The following is an 18,216-nucleotide window of genomic DNA, read 5'->3' as shown; positions in this document are numbered from 1 at the left end:
GTGGGACAGTCAGGCAGTATTCCACATGGGATAGTATTTATCTTTTTTTGCCTACCCAAGGACGCCAAAAACTGTTGTGGTTTTATGATGTGTTATGGTGGAACTGTCTCAAAGAATTCAGAGTCAAACCACCTCTAATCCAAGTATAGGCATCTATTGAGAGTAATGCCTCTCATGAAGTGGGCTAAATTCCAAAAGGAACCAGCAACTTCGGAGAAAGCAAGATGGATTTTTATTGTGTAAAGATACAACTGCATAATAAAAATTATGAATATTAAAAAGGCAGGAGGTGTTTGTTAAGGGATCAAACAGGAGTTTGATAGGGGAGAGGTCCCAGTCTCAGTAGAACTGTGTATGCAATTACCCACAGTGAATACAGAAAAACCCATGGGGGGGTATATATGATGATAATGATATTATAATAAGCCTCTCTATATCATAAGTTCACTCTAGGTGTAGCAGCAAGCTCCCCAGCATCCCCAGGGTCGCTGCCAACACAGGTTCTTAGATCTGCTTTGATAAAGGAAAGCAACTCAAAATGGGTTAACGAGCTTACTTTAATCAGTCAAATATGTATCATTGTGGTTAAATACATGGAAATACCTGCTGTTTATGTGGAAAATATGAGGAATGGATCTGGGGCAGTGCCTAGATAGAGACAATGGCTGGGATCCCATCACATGGACACACCTGCTGTTTCTGTGAGAAATATGAGTTCATGGATACACCTGCTGTTCTAGTGAGCAGTGAGGCATATATGAAGAAGTAGTTAGGATTGGGGAGGGGGCAGTGACTAGGAAGTGGCAATAGGCCTACTGTTCAGTGGGGCCTATAAGGAAGTTAGAATAGTGGGGCTGGGTAATGCTACCCACCTGAAAGAGAAGTGAAAGATTTTATATACACAAGGAGACATGCGTTTCTGGACATGGCCAAAATGAGAATTTGTTTTGCTTTGACTAGGTATATTTATTACAAGAGTTTTATTTCTTCCAGCTCCCCCTCCCCCAGAAAGGGGGAAGGGGGGTGGGAGCTGGAGGTGGGACAGAGGGAAAGTAAATGCTTGCTAATTGAAAAAAATAAAAATAAAAACACAATGTTCCTTATGAGTTAGGCACTCAGCAAATATTTGTGGATTGATTGAGCAATGTGATAATCTTTTGTGAGCCTAGGGAAATATGAGAAGTACTTACAAGATTGGTCTAAGTAAAAATCAGAAATCCTGTGGCTTTGCATCCTATGAGAAAATACAGTATGTTTCACATAGCCACTGTTCTTATCCTCTAACACCATACCCTGAAGTATGCAAATGGGTAAAAATCTGTTAAAACAAACACCATTATCCACATCTCTAAATAAGAGATTCCTAAGTCCCGTTCAATTGCTTAATTCACGCAGTAGTTGATAAAAATTTTTTAAAAAGACAATAACATTTAGATCTGTAATTAAAGTTCTCATAAGGGCATTTTTATATGATTACTTGGAATGCTATGATTTCATCAAAATCACTACTTCCATTGTACTCTGTGGAGGGCATCATAACCAATTCTAAGCTTTCGCTTCTGTCGGACTTTTACCAAAAATTCCCCATGATCTCATCAATGCACTGGAGGCCTCCTCTTGGTTCTTTTCATGTCTCTGGGATCCCAATGTAGTGTTCATGCTGGCCATCTTCCTCTTTCTTCTATAGGCATATGTATTCTGCATTAACTTTATTCCACTTTTCATATGTATATTATCATTAACAATGTGCTACAGCCTGCTTACAGCCCCTCATTTATATTTATTTGTAGTTTTGACTCTGAGATCCTGGGATTCCATCATTCTCAGCTCTGTGACATCATGATGGTAGGGGATGAGAGTGGGGTCAAAATTAGGGTAGTTTTTGTTCAGTTGTTTCCAACTCTTCGCGACCTCATTTGGGACCCCGTATCTTGTACATGGAGGGCTTTGTTGTTTAGTCATTTCAGTAACATCTGACCCTATGTGACCCCATTTGGGGTTTTCTTAGCAAAAGTACTGAAGCGGTGTGCCATTTCCTTCTCCAGCTCATTTTTACAGATGAGGAAAGTGAGGCAAATGGGGTTAAATGACTTACCCAGGGTCACACAGCTACTGTGTCTGAGGCCAGACAAATTCAGGAAGGGGAGTTTTCTTAACTCCAGGCCCAGTACTCTATCAACATTGGTCCCAATTTATTATCTATCTACCACATTTGTCCAAATTGCATGTATCGATGGACTAATTCAACAGGCTGTCCATCTAGCTTCATGTCACAATCTGGGCAATATGGATTTTTCTTCTATTTCATTTTCCTGGATGGGTAGACTAACCTCTCTTTTGTATTACTAGAGTTAGACTGAGGATAATTTGTAGTCTTCCCTGGTTCAACATAATCAGTACTATCTTTTGTATGTATATGGTTATCATGGAATGATGGACTGTTAGTGCCTGAAGCAATACAGATCTACCGTTTATTTTATAGAGGAAGAAACTGAAGCCCAGAAAGGTTAAGTAATTTGTCCAGGGTCAAAGAGTTCATCAGTGGGACAGTCAGGCAGTATTCCACATGGGATAGTATTTATCTTTTTATGATACTTTATTTCCCTCAGATTTCAGAGCTGAGAGAAACTGAGTGTACTGGCTAGAACTGACTAGTGACAAGGGGAATTTCTTCAAAGGAGACCACTGGCAGGGGATGAGTCCAAGCCCTGCCCTGGATTGGCAAGATTAATGGGACATCCTCTTTGAGACTTAGAGGGCAGAACCAAGGTGAAATGTAACAATGCCTATTCAGCCATCCTACCCAGCAGAATTTATGATGCTACCTCCTGGCAAATTGTAACAATAACTTATAAAATACTGATTGTTTAAGGCCTGCCAATGCATGTTGTAAGCCTTTCAGCATTTCTTTTCTGTGTAGGAAATACCCATCCGATGCCTGAAATAAAAATGTTAGAACTGGAAGGGACTTTTGTGGCCATCTGGTTCAGCCCATAACTGAAAACCAACCATTACTTGAAGACCTTCAATGAAGGGAAACCTACTACCCCCGCAGGAGCTCCATTTTACTTCTGGATAGTTTTAATTGTGAGGGGAAGCTTGTCATTACATCAAGTCTAAATATGTCACTTTGCAACTTCCCCTCCGACTTCTGCCCTCTGGGCCAAACAGAACCCATGACAACCTCTCCAGGTTTGAAGAATATCACGTCCAGACTAAACAGTCCTTATTCCTTCAGCCAATCTTCATCTGGCATCATAGCAAACTAGCTTCTCCATCAATCCAGGATATCTCCATGCAACCAAAATTACTTATTAAGTGCCTATTAGCTTTAGGAAAGCGATTTAAAATTCCTTTTTGAAAATACAAATAGAAAATTTGAGCAGTTTTACAAGTGTGATGGTGAAACACCATGCTGCAATTTTTTTCCCAAGGTCTGACTAAAAGGAAACATTGCTCGGGAAGTTTTTGAGGTTCCTACTGTGTACCCCGGGTGGCTCGGATTTTGGAGGGTGTTTAAAATCATGCAAAGCGATTTGTCGGGGAATTATTTGCACTGTGAGCATTCAAGCATATTCTCAGGTCACACAATTTCAAATACGTAAATAAAGAAATCTAACTAGAGAAAAGAGGAAAGACCAGGAGATATGAACTGCTTTAAGTTCTGCACCCGTAATAATTGTACAAAGGGGGTTGGCCTCTTCCGCTTCCATTCAACCAGACAAAGCCTGTTAGTCTGGGGGATGCTTAATGACCCATCTGCTCAGTGGAGCTTCAGCCTTAATTCCCTGCTTAAACCTCGCCCGCCTGTTCTCACCGCTGAGAACTGATTTCGTACCGCCGTTTGTAGTTTTCGTTGTTTTTTTTCCTACCTAGTCTTTGCTTTGTAATTATCCTTAATTCACGCGTGTTGGATTTCGTTCCCCAAGGCTAACGCTAAAGCGCAGAAGTCGATGCCAGGCTTTTCCTAGGACACTGTTATTCGTTTATCTCCCTCTTATCAGACACAGGACCCGCCGTCCTCACCAGGGCCCCATTCCGGAGAGGCCCAGGCTTGCCCTGCAGAGACTGGGGCACCGGCAGAGCTGGCTTAAGGAGGCTCCACGCGGAGACACCTCTATGGGAAAATCACCTCCTCGGCCCAACCTCCTAATCTCACTTTCTGGAGGAAACGCCGGGGCTCAGCGTCACGCCTCGTGTATTCATTAGACCCGCTTTTTGCAGACTGCACAGCCCCTATGTACTCCCGAAGGGGGTGCGGAGGTGTTCTGTTCGGAATGTTTTCTGTCCCAAGACCTTGACCTCAAATAGAGGAGCTCGAACAGGTGCAGGGCCTCCTCCCCGTCTCCAAAGCCACAGTGTTCAACTCCATCCCTACGTCCAGCACCGAGGAAAGAGGCTGCTACCGGGCGATTGGCCAGAGGGGTCCGCCCCCACGCGGGCTCAGACAGCGCCCACCGCCAGACCCCGCCCCAGCTCCGAGTAGAGCCGGGCGGGAGGATGTCTGGCTCGGGAACCAGGAGAGGAGGGAGGGAGGAGGGATGGAGGAGACGCTTCTCGGGCTCTGATTGGTCGAGACCGCGCCGGCGGGGCGGGGCGTCCAAGCTAGAGGGGTGTGAAGGGGGCTGGCTTCTCTGCTCGTTGCATCATCCTCAGCCCGCGGCTGCTGCTTTGGGAAGCCCGGTGCGGCACACACCACTCCTCCCGTGCTCCAACCCGCTCCCGGGGCCTCCTCGCCGGCCCAGCCTTGCCCAATCCTGCCCCGCACGTTCCTGCCCCGGCGCTCCAGCGAGGGAGGAGGAGAACGAAGCTGCGTGCTGCCCCCGCTCCGCCCGCTCCTTCCGACCCAGGCTTCTGGGGAAGCATCCCCGGGGCACTTCAGTCCTCTTTCCCAGCCGCGGTCCGGGATCAGCCCCGGTAGAGCCAGCAGGGGAACATGGAGAAGAGCAACGAAACGAACGGCTACATTGAGGGCAAGGATCCCGCCCCGGAGCCGGGGGCAGCCGAGGCCGGCGCGCCAGGGCAGGCGCGGCGCTGCGGGGGCTTCCTGCGGCGCAACGCGCTGGTGCTGCTCACTGTGTCCGGGGTGCTGGCGGGCGCCGGGCTGGGCGCGGCGCTGCGGGGGCTGGCTCTGAGCCCCGCGCAGGCCACCTACCTGGCCTTCCCCGGGGAGATGCTGCTCCGCATGCTGCGCATGGTCATCCTGCCTCTCGTGGTCTGCAGCCTGGTGTCGGGCGCGGCCAGCCTGGACGCCAGCTCGCTGGGCCGCCTGGGGGGCATCGCGGTCGCCTATTTTCTGCTGACCACGTTGGGCGCTTCGGCGCTAGCGGTCGCCCTGGCTTTCATCATCCGGCCGGGAGCCGGCGCCGGGGCCCTCCTGTCCAGCGACCTGGGCTTGGAGGGCTCAGAAACACCCCCAGTCACCAAGGAAACCGTAGACTCGTTTCTTGACCTGGTCAGGTAATCAGACTTCTTTTGGCCTTCCCTCCCATCACACACACCCGCCTCCCCCTGTATTGGAAGACCCTGAGCCCCCAGGAAGCCGAGTTTAAATTGCCATTATTAGAAAGTTTCACATCTCCCCCACCTTGCCTCCACTTCCCCCCCCCCATCCTAATTTTGCAATTGGCTACACTGATTTTTCAAAGATGAAAATTAAAAGTCACCAATTTATACATAATGTTAAATTATCTTTTGTAAATCTAGCCCTGGCAGGGCCTTTATTACCCAACAGAAAAGTGAAATTGTAGTATCCTCCCATAAATCTTCCTATATCCAGTCATAACTACTCTATCCTTTCCCTGAAGAGGCCAACAAAGCTTCCCAGTTATACTGGTGAAGCAGGAGGGTGAGGGTTGCTTTAAGCTAAGATGAAATGCTTTCCTGAGCACAGATGTCAGAGGACCGAGCATTTGGGAGCTTCTGTTGATTGTAATGCCTCTTTGCCTTCCTAGGGACTAGAACGGCTTGCGGATACTTTCTTCGGACTTTGCACAACCACCTTGCAAAAGAGTCAGGTTCTTTGCCTCTTTTTTGGAAGGACCTTGTGGTTTGAGTCATAGAAGCTTACTCCCGAACAGATAAGGTTGGAGACAGTAAAGAACCATTTTTGTACCCTGAGGTTGAATGATTTGGTGATCTGGTACCTTCATTTCTTCGTCTAGAAAATGAAATGAGCATGTGTTTACCTCCCGATTCTTGGGAGACTGAGAGAAAGAATATGTAGCTAGGATGAGAGGACCATAAGTTGTCCTAAGATGCTGAAACTTTGAAGGTAATGACAGCCTCCTGCAGTCCTTTGGTAATGTAGAAACAATTGAGTTTAGCCTCTAGTAAGCAAAAAATGCTTAGTTAAAATAGGAAGCGCTAGATTCAAATAAAAGTATTCACTAAGCACCTACTAGGTGCTTAAGTAATTGCTTTCAGTGGGAGGAGAGCACTAATAACTTACTGGCAAGGAGGGGTGGGGAACCTGAAGTGAGGCCACATGGCCAACTTGGGCTGGCTTCTAGGTCCTCCAGTGCAGCCCTCTGATGGAATCCAAACTTCACAGAACAAATCCCCTGAATAAAAGGATTTGTTCTGTAAAACTTGGACTTAGAAGGCCAAAACCAAGGGCAGGAAGGCCACATGTGTCCTTCGAGGACACAGGTTCCCCACCCCTGGGAAGATGAAGGCGGCACCTGAGCTGTCCTTTGAAAGGAAGCTATACATGTTCCAGATCCAGAAGATGAGGAGTCTTTTCCTGGGGTGGGGGAGACACACTCACTTGTGTAGAGACACAGAAAAGTCATGAAATGTGTGTACCGGGCACTGTTGATGGCTCCTTTTGGTTAGAACAGAGAGAGTACATGAGGAGAAATAGTAAGAAATGATGAAAGATAAGAAAAAGGCCGCCAGTAACAGAGGGCTCAATTGCCAGGCTTTGGATGTTATTCTAGAGGCACTAGGAGCCATTCAGGAGTTTATGGAGTTGGGGGTTAGTTTGACATCTGTGGAGGGTATGGATTAGAGAGGGAGAAACTGTAGGCAGGAAGACCAGTTCTGAGGTTGTTGAAATAGTTCACGAGAGAGCCTATAGGGCTCTGAGCTAGGATGATTCTTTCCTCCCTTATCTTGGATAAGCCCTCCACCCCCAGCAGAGATCTAAAAGTGGGGGAGGGGTGTTCTGTTCCTTCTACCCACTACTACAGAGTATTTTCTCAAAGCCCCAAATGAAAGAGTCTTAAACCTGACACATTTTGTCCTGATTGGGAAACTAATTACTCTGGGTTTGAGAGGATGATAGTCGTTCATGTCTCACTCTTTGTGAACCCTTTTGAGGTTTTCTTGACAAAGATACTGGAGTGATATGCCATTTCCTTCTCATTTTACAGATGAGGAAACTAAGACAAACAGGGTTAAGTGACTTGTCCAGGGTCACACAGCTAGCAAGTGTCTGAGGCTGGATTTGAACTCATGAAGATGAGCCTTCCTGACTCCAGACTGGACAGTCTATCCACTGCCCCACCTAGCTATACTAACTATTTGAGACAAATAAAAGCTTATACAGGCCTTGAGCATTAGGACAGAGAGGAGGGGGAAAGCAAAGGTAGCCGGCTTCACTCATCCCGGCACATCAACTAGATTTTAGGAATTGAGAAACCTCTGAAACTCTTAGGTGTGGAGCAAAACAAATAGGTGACATGTAATAATAATTCACATTCATATAGTGCTTGTATGAGTAACAGGCAGATCTGTAATTGCTGGCTGTCATTGATCTCAGGGGATAAGAGTGATGGTAGATGTCTTTCCTCTTCAGTGTGGCCGGGTAATCAAAGTGGAGGTCCCGCTTCTACAAAGTGAGGGCTGCCTTATAGTTGGGCAGTGGAGGCTGGGAAGGGGTGTCAGAATCCCCTGTGTCACAGCAACACCAGCTGTGGGGTAAAGGGCTTCCGGTTATGCTTTGATCTCTCCCTATCCTGGTTGGATGGCTTTGAATGTGAGCATCTTAAGCTCTAGTTTACTTTAGCCGGTTTCTCTATAGGTGCAACTTTAACATAACTGGTTGTTCAAATCCAGTTATCAGGGGACCTAGGAATTCGGGCCCAGAATGTGCATTTTAGTTACCTGTTGTAAAATGGTCTTGACTTTTGTACAGAATGCACAGGGATTCATCAGTCCACAGTTAGTAGAGAGCTCAGAGGTCATTCCCGTATGACCCTTCATTTTACAGATGAGGAGAGGGTCGGGGAGGGTTGAGTGACTTACCCAAGGACCCACACACTAGAGATGCAATTTGACCCCAGATCCTTTGACTCTTTCCACTGTACCACAGTGCTTATTTTCTGTTTTTATAGCTTTGCTTTAAAAAAAAAAGTTCATGAGGAGGAAGCAGTTTAGGATTTAGGGAGCTAGGTGGTACAGTGGATAGAACATGGGGCTTGGAATCAGGAAGATTTCTCTTTCTGAGTTCAAATCTAGCCTCAGACTTTCTAGCCATGTGGCCCTGGGCAAGACACTTAACCCTGTTTGCCTCAGTTCCCTCATCTGTAAAATGAGCTGGAGAAGGAAATGATAAACTGCTCCAGGATCTCTGCCTAGAAAATCCCAAATGGGGTCATGCAAAGAATCAGACACAACTGAAACAAACGAACAACAACAATTTAGGATTTAGTGTAAATACTTAAGAACCAAGTGGGAGAGTAACCCATGGAGTTTGCAGCATCAATTTCCTTTCTCCAGGTTAGTTGAGTTAATTAATGCCGTTCTCCTTTTTCAAAACCACTTTCCCATATGTTACCTCCTTTCATCTAGCACCTTTCTGTAATGCAGGTAGGGCAGGTGGAGACCTCCTATTTTATTGTTGAACTAATGGAGTGAGAGAGATTAAGGGATTTGGCTGTGGTCCTGTGGCCAGAACTAACAACCAGGTTTCTCACTCTTAGTCTAGTGGTTGCTCTACTGAACGATGCTGTCCTGGTTGGCCATAGAGGCCAAAGTCAGGAGGGTGAAGCCTGTGTGAGACTGTTAACCATGCCCCCAGTTCCTGGCCATTCATCTCCAAAAATGTAAATCTTCAATCCCAAGGTTGTAGGGAGGAAATCAATGAAGATCCATTTCTCTACAGAAAGAAGACAAAAAAGAAATCACATGCCTTGTTTCTTTTGGATTTATAGCAGCAACTTCTTGAGTATGAATGTGTGTGTATTATATAAACTTGTGGTTTCATCAGTATGGGTAAGGCTAGTTGTTAAACATTTCATCAGTGCTTTTATCAGGTGCTAGGCATCAGGTAGGTGAAAACAACAGGCCATGCCCTCCAGAAGCTAGAGTTCTGTGGGGGTGGGGTTGATAGATACACAGAAGAGTTAGTACAAAAAGTAAAGGCAGAGTGATTTAGGGAGGAGAGGAGGATCTAGCTACTAGAGGAATCAGGAAAGGCCTCCGGAACTGAACCTTCAATGGAGGTAGTAATTCCAAAAGGGGGGTGGGGGGGGCTGGAGAACATTTTAGGCATATAAAACAGCCTGTTCAAAGACCTGGAGGTGGGAGGTTGAATAGCATAAGGGAAGACTTCTTTTTTTTTTTTTTTGGTATGCAATTGGAGTTAAATGACTTGCCCAAAGTCACACAACTAGTAAGTGTGTCAAGTGTCTGAGGACGGATTTGAACTCAGGTCCTCACTGCACCACCTTACTGCCCCAGGGGGACTTATTCTAACATATATTGAGAGAATAATCTGTGATGTGGTCCATAGCGGAAATGGCAAATAAGCAGCTTTGGACAGAAGAGTATGGGAAGGGGGAAGATCATCTCCCTCTTGGTTCAGAGCTTTTTTACTGTCTTATCTGTTGTTCCAATCTTGTGTGTGTGTGTGTGTGTGTGTGTGTGTTTTATATTGATGGAACAAATCAACATGTCTACCTCTATGTTTGTCTGAGGGTATAGGGGCTAGACGTGTGATCTCATTGATACAAGAAACTCCTGGAATAGGAAACTCTTCTTCCAGTCCAGTTGTGACTCAGCTCTGTCTCTTTGATTTATAATCTTAGAGATTTTCTTGGAACATTGTAAAGATAAGTAAGTGATTTTCCCAGGTTCCCAGAGCCACTGCCTGATAAAGGTTCCAGGGGTGGGGAATATGTAGCCCTCTAGGTCCTTGGGTGTGGCCTTTTGACTGAGTCCAAGTTTTACAGAACAAATCCTTTTATTAAAGGGATCTCTTCTGTGAAGTTTAGATTCAGTGAAAGGGCCACATGTGGCCTCAAGGTTACAGGTTCCTGCTCAGACTCAAACCCTAGCATTCTAGGCTTTGAGGCCAGCTCTTTATCCAAGATGCTGCTGCCTCCTCTGTTTACTAGGGATCACTTCAGATACTGCTGTCAGACCAAAGCAAAGTAGTTGACAAGAAAAAAAGAAAAAGCATTGAGTTCTGAGCCATGTGGAAATGTTTTCCTAAAACTCAGTAGTCTATGAGTAAATATTCATTAAAAGAAATGTTGTAATGCATGACTGGTTTTTATGTGACTTTAGACATGTCCTTTGACAATTTAGGAATCTCAGGCTTCCTTGCCAAACTGTAGTCAGACTAGACAGGAGTCTGAGTAGAACAAAGATACCCACCTATTCTTTTAGATACAGTACATGCAGCCAAAACCCCACTCACCTATCAATTGCCTGTCTTAGAACTCACCTGGAAATGGAAATGATGAGAATAATTGCTAACACCTTCATAGTGCTGTATAGGCAGTGCAGGTGTCATTTATTCCAATTTTATGTGGCAGTCACAGTAAATGACATTAAATCTCTGAGAGAGACTGGGGCGCTTTCCTGGCAGGAAAGCACCCCAGTCTCTCTCAAACTATTTAGCTTTTCTCTTCCACATCATTCGAACAAGTTATGTGACTTCCCAGTACTAAACCCTGTGGGGCAGGATTTGGACACCCTGAGGACTAGACATGGTTGGTACTAAAAGTTGGCATTGTGGAAGTAACAGCAAGTTATAGCTAACAGAAAAGGAGAAATTGGGGGAAAGAAATGATCAGATGCAAGAACTCAAAGATCTTGAACTGTTCAGCATATTTTGGGGATCATTTGGTGTATTAGGCAAATAGTTACCAAGGGGTATTGCTTACACCTTACAGGCATAGGCCAATAATTAATTTTCCATGATGATCACCCTGAGTCATCAAGAAAAGGATAAATCACATTCTGAATACCCAGTTTAAGGCAGGCAGGAAAAAATATCATTTGTTTTTGAGAGATTTTCATCCAAAAAAAATAGTTTTAAAAAGCTTTGAAATTGTTTTGTTATGTATCTGTTTAAGTAAACTTTAGTTACCTGGATTCAATCCTCAGAAGTTATAAATGGGACACCATCATAGGGATATTTTCTTTTCGTTGTTTAAATAGGATTAAAAATGAGGGTAAATGAAATTGAAAAAGACAAGGAGCTCTGGTCCCAAGGAGTGGAATGGGCTGGGGGGGGGGGGGGGGCCTAGCAAAACAGCAGCTGAAACTGATGCGGCCCATGAGTGAGTCATTAACCTTGGGGGTGGAGCAGGAATAGTTTCCTTGGAAAACAAAAATGGAGTTTTAACAAATTGTTTAAAAATGAGAAAGTGAAGAAATCATCATCACAATCTCTGTCTTTGATATCCAGGCTTTTTCCCCACCTTAAAAGTTTTTTTATACTTTTTGCCTGTAGGCACCAAAGTGAATAAACCCACTTAAAGGAAGATACCTTTCTGGGCTTAACTTTTACTCATTTGGAAAACGGGGGGGATTGGTCCAGCATCTTTAAGGCCCCTTGTAGTGCTGAGATGCTGGCTGACTGACTGATGTGGGATCATTCTGCTACTGAACTTTGCCTCTCTGAACTCTATCCATTGTGTCAACTTGGAAGGAAAAGGAAACATTTTTTTTCCAATTTTCAAAAATTTTTATTTGAAGTTTTGAGTTCCAAATGCTATCCCTCTATCCCTCCCCACACTCCTCCCTGAGACAGTAAGCAGTCAGATATAGGTTATGCATGTGCAAATATGTAAAACATAGGAAAGATTCTTTTTTACCACCCAGAGCCCAGTCTTTACAAGAGTGACTAGTAGAGATGGGAGGAGAGTTCTCCTCCCTTTGAGTAAACAGTGCAGCCTTGTAGTATGTCAGCATTGGCTTCTAGTCTCTTAGGACATTTATTCCCTCACTTTTTCCTCTTCATTTCTCAGAAGTTTATAAACACCAAAGGCCGTACTGCCTAATCATAACAAGGAAGTGCCTTCAATTCCCAGGCCCTCAGTTTACTCACAAGCAGTGTGTAAGGAGTTAATTTGTTTCAGGAGGAGAATGAGGGCTCAGAGAATATAACTGCACCTTCCTAAGAAAAATATAAAAAAAAAATAAATTTAAAATAAGTTTAAAAAAAGAAAAATGTAATAATGTATGATCACAAAGATGACACTTGGAAAAAGTGACTTGGGAAGTTTTTCCTTTCTAAATATTGACTTTCCTATATTTTTGTCTTTTATTACTGGAAGGAGAATTGGATATAATTATTAAGTCTCACAGTGGTTGATTGAGACTTAAGGTAGTATAGGACTTCTTGTCCCTAAAAGAATTTAGGAATATAGCTTGTTATTATTGACTGTTCTACAGCATCAGTCTGCCACTAGGGAAAATATCCTGAAGATTTCAGGGAAATGAGAGTCAGTCTTTTCCCAGGGAAGAAATAACATTATTATGATTTAATTGAAAGAACAGTCAGTGAACTACAGAATAAATACCTGTCCAAAAAATAAACAGTGCTGGATTTTAGAATCAAAAGACCCCAGGTCGCTGTGCTAACTCTGTAACTTGAGGATTATTTGATTTTGAGCAAGTCCCTTAACCACTCTAGGCCTCAGTTGTTTCATCTATAAAATGGTGATAATCCATGTGCCATCTCCCTCAAAGGGTTACTGTAAGGAAATTGCATAAGTAGGTTTACGGTTTATCCGTCCTTCTGTCCATCTGTTCAATCAGCAGGCATGTATTAAGTGCCTGCTATGCACCTCTGCTAAGAGGTGGAGACCCAAAACAGAAATGGAGCAGCCCCCGTACTTAGTGAGAAAGACACATACCTAATTTATAGACATACACATAGAACACATCCTAGGAAGTTTGGGGAGGCAAGGTAATAGTGACCAGGGGCATCAGAATAGGTTTCATATAAAAAATGGCTCTTGAAGGAAACCAGAGATTCTAAGAGGCAGAGGTGAGAGGGGGCATCCTAGGTCTGGGAGACATCCAGGCCCAGGGCAAAGAGGTGAGAGGCGGGAATGTTAGCTGTGCAGAGTGGCCGAGAGCGGGATGGCTAGGTGAGGAGGTTCCACTGAGGGCCTGCCAATAGGTGGCTTCTTGCCATGGTACAGCTGCCTCCTTCCTGGAGCATAACCTGAATTCTTAAATCATAGCACAGCACTCTTGCAGACCCTTTGCTGCAGAGGAAAGGGGTTTCCATTAGTGGAAGGCATCAAGGTATTAGAGAAAAAGAATCATACAAATACTCCCCCATAGCTAGGAACATTCCCCAGACTAGGACTACTCCTAGCCCATTTTGCACTCCAAGATAAGCAGAGAACTGACACATTTTTTTTTGTTTTTTAACAATGAGCACTGAGGATAATAAATATTTACATGTATTTCATACAGTACCATATCCTTTCCCAGGTCACCTTTGAAATTTTCAGTTAATTCAGTAAAGATCTTTTGAACATTAAAAAAGGTGGGTTTTTTTTGGCAAAGGAAAACAGCCCTGGAACATAAAAATATACTCTAGGATAAGTTAAATAGTTGTACATTCCTGTCCTATATAACAAGGAAATGGTTAGTCGAATTACAGTAGGCCCCAGACAATGAGAATTGGCTTAAAACACCAAACAGCCACCAGACTTAAAAGCTGAGAGTTTTGGAAGCCCTGAAAGTGCTCTGTGAGCAGTTTGAATGAAGTATAGCCTAAACCATTTTTAAAAAATTAAAAATCACAGGCACCGTTTTTGCTCTTTTTTTCCCTTTAAATCTCTTCTCTGGGTCTCAGGGGACTCCTTTGGACTTTGCTGAATTTCAGCTAATTCCAGGTAGCTCAGGTTTTGTCATCGTGGGCAGGGGAAGTGTGCTCAGTGATTTTATCTGCTGTTCCTAGGGTTTTTTGTTTTGTTTTTTCTTTTCCAGGGGGAGGCCCAGCAGCAAAGAAGGGGCCTATTTTTCCATGTCTAAAGTGACTCCATAGAGCTACTGATCTAATTCCCCCCCTCCCATTTTATAGGTTAGGAAACTGAGGCTCAGAGAGGTTAGGCTTACCCAAAGTCATATACCAGATGATCTAGATAAGGTGATATTAGTTAAGGTTTCTTTAAACACTCATTTTAGACTGAGTGGTATCATTATTTTTGTTCTGGACCTACGAATTTATTTGTGCCTGGGTTTCCTTCTAACAATGCAGATTCCCAATTTGCCTGTAATTTAAGCAGAGAAACTTTCCTGGGGGACGTGAAAGGTTAAGTCCCTTGGCCACACAATTAGAATGGCTCAGAGGTTGCTTTGACTTGATTTAGGCAGGGCAGTCTTTTCTACAGTGGGCAAAGCCTTCCTTCATCGAAGATCTGGGCCTTCCTGTTTCAGAAAGGAAGCAGGTGACAAATGAAGATAATAATAATAGCAGCTGACATTTGTATAGTTTTGCAAGTATGCAAGATTTGTTTTACATCTGTTACCTCATTTGATTCTCAAGCAACCCTCTGAGTTAGGTGCTACAGTCCCCATTTTACAGATGAGGAAGCTGAGACTGGCAGGTGAATAAATTTGCCCTGAGTCACATAGCCAGTGAAACATCTAAGACAGCATTTGAACTTGGGTTTTCATCCAAGTCCAGTTCTTCATCCACTGGACTGTGTAGGTGTAGCATCTCTGTCCAATAGGAGAGGGAGTTGGGTGACAAAGGGGAGGGACCCACAAACTCTTATTTCATCTCTTTCCTCCTACAGTCAGCATTATGGGGGGGGGACATATATAGAGAGGAATAAGCTGCGATGTTTTTAATGAAAGGCCCTCTGCACCTCCTCAAATCACCCCCCAATTTCTCTGACTTTGCCAGAAATTTTAACAATTAGAGATTGATTTGGTTTGAGAAATAAGCATCCTCATAGTAAGATTAAGGAGCTTTTTGGCATTCATTCCTACCCTAAGGATGAATTAGATAAATCAGATTTTTTGAGATTGAAAATTTTCCTTGGGGTATAAGAAGTAGTAGCCAGGGAATAGAAGTAAAGGTGATTTTACATCAGTACAGATGATCTCCGAGGCCCTTTCCAGCGCTAGATTCTGTGATTTTAGGATAGAGTAGCCATAGAAGTAATTGAGGCAGCAAGAGGGCAGAATTCGGCCGGCCAATCGGGTCCTAGAGCCAAAGGAAAGAGATTGGTGCAGAAAGGGAGTTAAAAGAAGATTCCCAGAATGGATCTACTAAAACCTGTGGGCTCAAGGTTATGTGGTGCAAAGAGAAGAAGCACAGTGTGGTATCTTTATATACTTTAGTGGGAGCTGGGGGATGACACAGCTTAGAGTAGGCATTTACTATGTATTTCTTGATTGACTTGGCTCTCAAGAACTCTCCCAGTCAGCAGAGCTTCTAGACTTATTTGAGAACATCCAGAAGTCCAGGTGACCCAAGATGAAACCAAAATGTTTTGTTTTCTACGTAACTATTCTTTTTTTCTCACTGGCATTCTTCCATGTATTAACACATAGAATCAATCAAACATTTATTTTTTAATTAATTTATTTTTAGTTTTCAACATTCACTTACATAAGTTTTAAGTTTTCTCCAGCTCTCCAACAGGGCTTGCAATATGATATAGGCTCCATGTATACATTCTTATTAAACATGTTCACATTAGTCATGTTGTATAGAAGAATTAGAACAAATGGGAGGAACCATGAGGAAAAAAAAAACAAAAAAGAGCAAATAGTCTGCTTCGATCTGCACTCAGACTCCAAATTTCTTTTCTCTGGATGTGGGTGGAATTTTCCATCATGAGCCTTTTGGAGTTGAATCAAACATTTATTAAGTAAATAATTTTTAATGGCCTACTATGTGCCAGACAAGTAAAGCTAGTGGTGCAGTGGATAGAGTGCCAAGCTTGAAGTCAGGAAGACTCATCTTCTTAAGTTCAAATCTGGCCTCAGACACTTATTAGCTGTGTGACCCTGGGCAAGTCACTTAACCCTGCTCACCTCAGTTTCCAAATCTGTTAAATGAGCTGGAGAAGGAAATGGCAAACCACTCCAGTATCTTTGCCAAGAAAACCCCAAATGGGGTTACAAAAAAGTTGTACACAACTGAAATGACTCAACCACAACAGGTGCCAGATTGTAGCTGTTGTTTGTTCTTTGTTCTCAAAGAGGACCATGGCATCTGGAAGGTGATGTCATGACTTGCAAGTGAATTGGATTTAAGTGAGGGAGGGCTGTGCAAAGTCACCAGGCTCACTTTCTCCTCTGGAGTCATCTGAGTCCCTTGGCAAGATACAGATCAAGACTACTGGAGGTGGCCCCCGCCAGATGTAATGCTATGAGCTAGAGATACCAAAAAAAGGCAAAAGACAGTCCCTTCCCTCAAGGAACTTACACTCTGAAGGGGGAGACAACATACAAAACAACATATATACAGTAAAACTAGGAGACAGTTAACAGTGTTAAGACACTGGAATTAAGAGGGGTTGGGGAAGGTAGGATTTTAATTGGGACTTAAAGGAAGCCAAGGAGGTCAGTAGTTGGGAGCAGAAGAGGAGGAACATTCCAGGCATAGGGACAGCCAGAGAGAATGCCCAGAGCTGAGATATGAAGGGTCTTGTCCGTGGAACGGCCAGGAGACCAGAGGCATTGGATCAAAGAGTATACATGTTGGGGAGTAAGATGTAAGAAGCCTGGAAAGATAGGAGGGGGCTAGGCTATGAAGGGCCTTGAATGCCAAACAGAGCATAGAGGTAACTGGAAATGACTGAAAATTATGGGAGGAGGGGACAGAGGGGGTCTGTGTGACATGATTGGGCCTGTCCTTTAGGGAGAACTATAAAACAGTGAAGATTCTATAAGCTGCATGCAACAGTTAGTCATACTGTTTTATAGTCCCACAAAGAGAAATGTAGATACTAAAGAAATGGCAGGGGTCTTCTATAATAAGTCTGTGTTACAAAATACATCCATCATCAGTTAATTTCTGCAGACAAGAGTGGTTCCCCATGATCACCTTATCTACTCACAGGGTATCCGATCTACTCAGAGATCTAAAAGGTCATTCAGTCCAAATCCCACATTTTACACACAAGCAGATGATTCCTGGGAGATGAAGTAGTTGTCTACTAAGTAAAGCTTTACTGACTTATTTGGAATAAACTTAATTGGACAAATATTTGCCCTTTTTCTTCTATTTGCTGTTCTTTGCTGTCAGTGGTTGCCACTCCCTGGCTGTTTGTGATTCCTTGGAATGGTTTAATGTGCTTACCATTTGGTCTAGAACAAGGTTCTGAACCTTTTTTGTGTCTGGTGAAGCCTCAGGATCCCTTATCAGAATCATGTTTTTAAATGCATGAAATAAAATACATAGGATTATAAAAGAAACAAATAAAGGAAAAAATATATTGAAATGCAATTATTAAAATAATACTGAAACAATTTAATAGGCCTATTTAACAATTTAAAAAGCCCTAGCTAAAAGTTGTCAATTATCTGAAGTCAGGATGACCTCATATTTCTCTAATAAATTGTAAGGTTGCCCATAACCAAATAATAATAGCTATTAAAGCTTAAAACTGTACTGACTTTTTTTTTTTGGAAGACCTTATGAAGATGTGTTAGTTGTGTTTAAAGAATGTTGATGGATCAGTGCTCAAGTTCCACTCCTTGCAAGGAGGAATAGACAGAGACTCCAGGGCTAGACATGAGTCCCTGTCCTATGAAGACTCCCCTTGGAGATGCCCAGAGGCAGAAAGGATTTTAGAGGCTCGAGTCTAGTCCAGCCCACATTTAAATAGAAACCATTCTGCCATTCTAGTCAGCAAGTATTTATTAGTAAATAGGCCGGACACTACTCTAAGGGCTGGGGATACAGAAGCACGAGGCAATGTCTGTGCCTCCCAGAAGCTTACATTCTAGGAGAAGAGGCGCGCGCGCGCGCATGTGTGTGTGTGTGTGTGTGTGTGT

General features: G+C 43.6%; 1 protein-coding gene across 1 annotated transcript in view; it reads left to right on the top strand.

The window, feature by feature from the left end:
* Positions 1-4,642: 4,642 nt before the first annotated feature.
* SLC1A4 (solute carrier family 1 member 4) overlaps positions 4,643-18,216 on the top strand; it is a 38,631-nt gene continuing 25,057 nt past the window's right edge. The window contains exon 1 of the mRNA XM_069068962.1: positions 4,643-5,460. Coding sequence (XP_068925063.1) covers positions 4,937-5,460 — 524 coding nt within the window. The 5' untranslated portion in view covers positions 4,643-4,936. The remainder of the gene's footprint in view (positions 5,461-18,216) is intronic.

Source organism: Petaurus breviceps, unplaced genomic scaffold (genome assembly GCF_028583685.1).
Source record: "Petaurus breviceps papuanus isolate PSGF00001 unplaced genomic scaffold, PetGlider_PUasm1.0 90775, whole genome shotgun sequence".
Taxonomy (NCBI): domain Eukaryota; kingdom Metazoa; phylum Chordata; class Mammalia; order Diprotodontia; family Petauridae; genus Petaurus; species Petaurus breviceps.
Note: the sequence above shows the minus strand (reverse complement) of the source record. Positions and strands in the feature narration are given on the sequence as shown.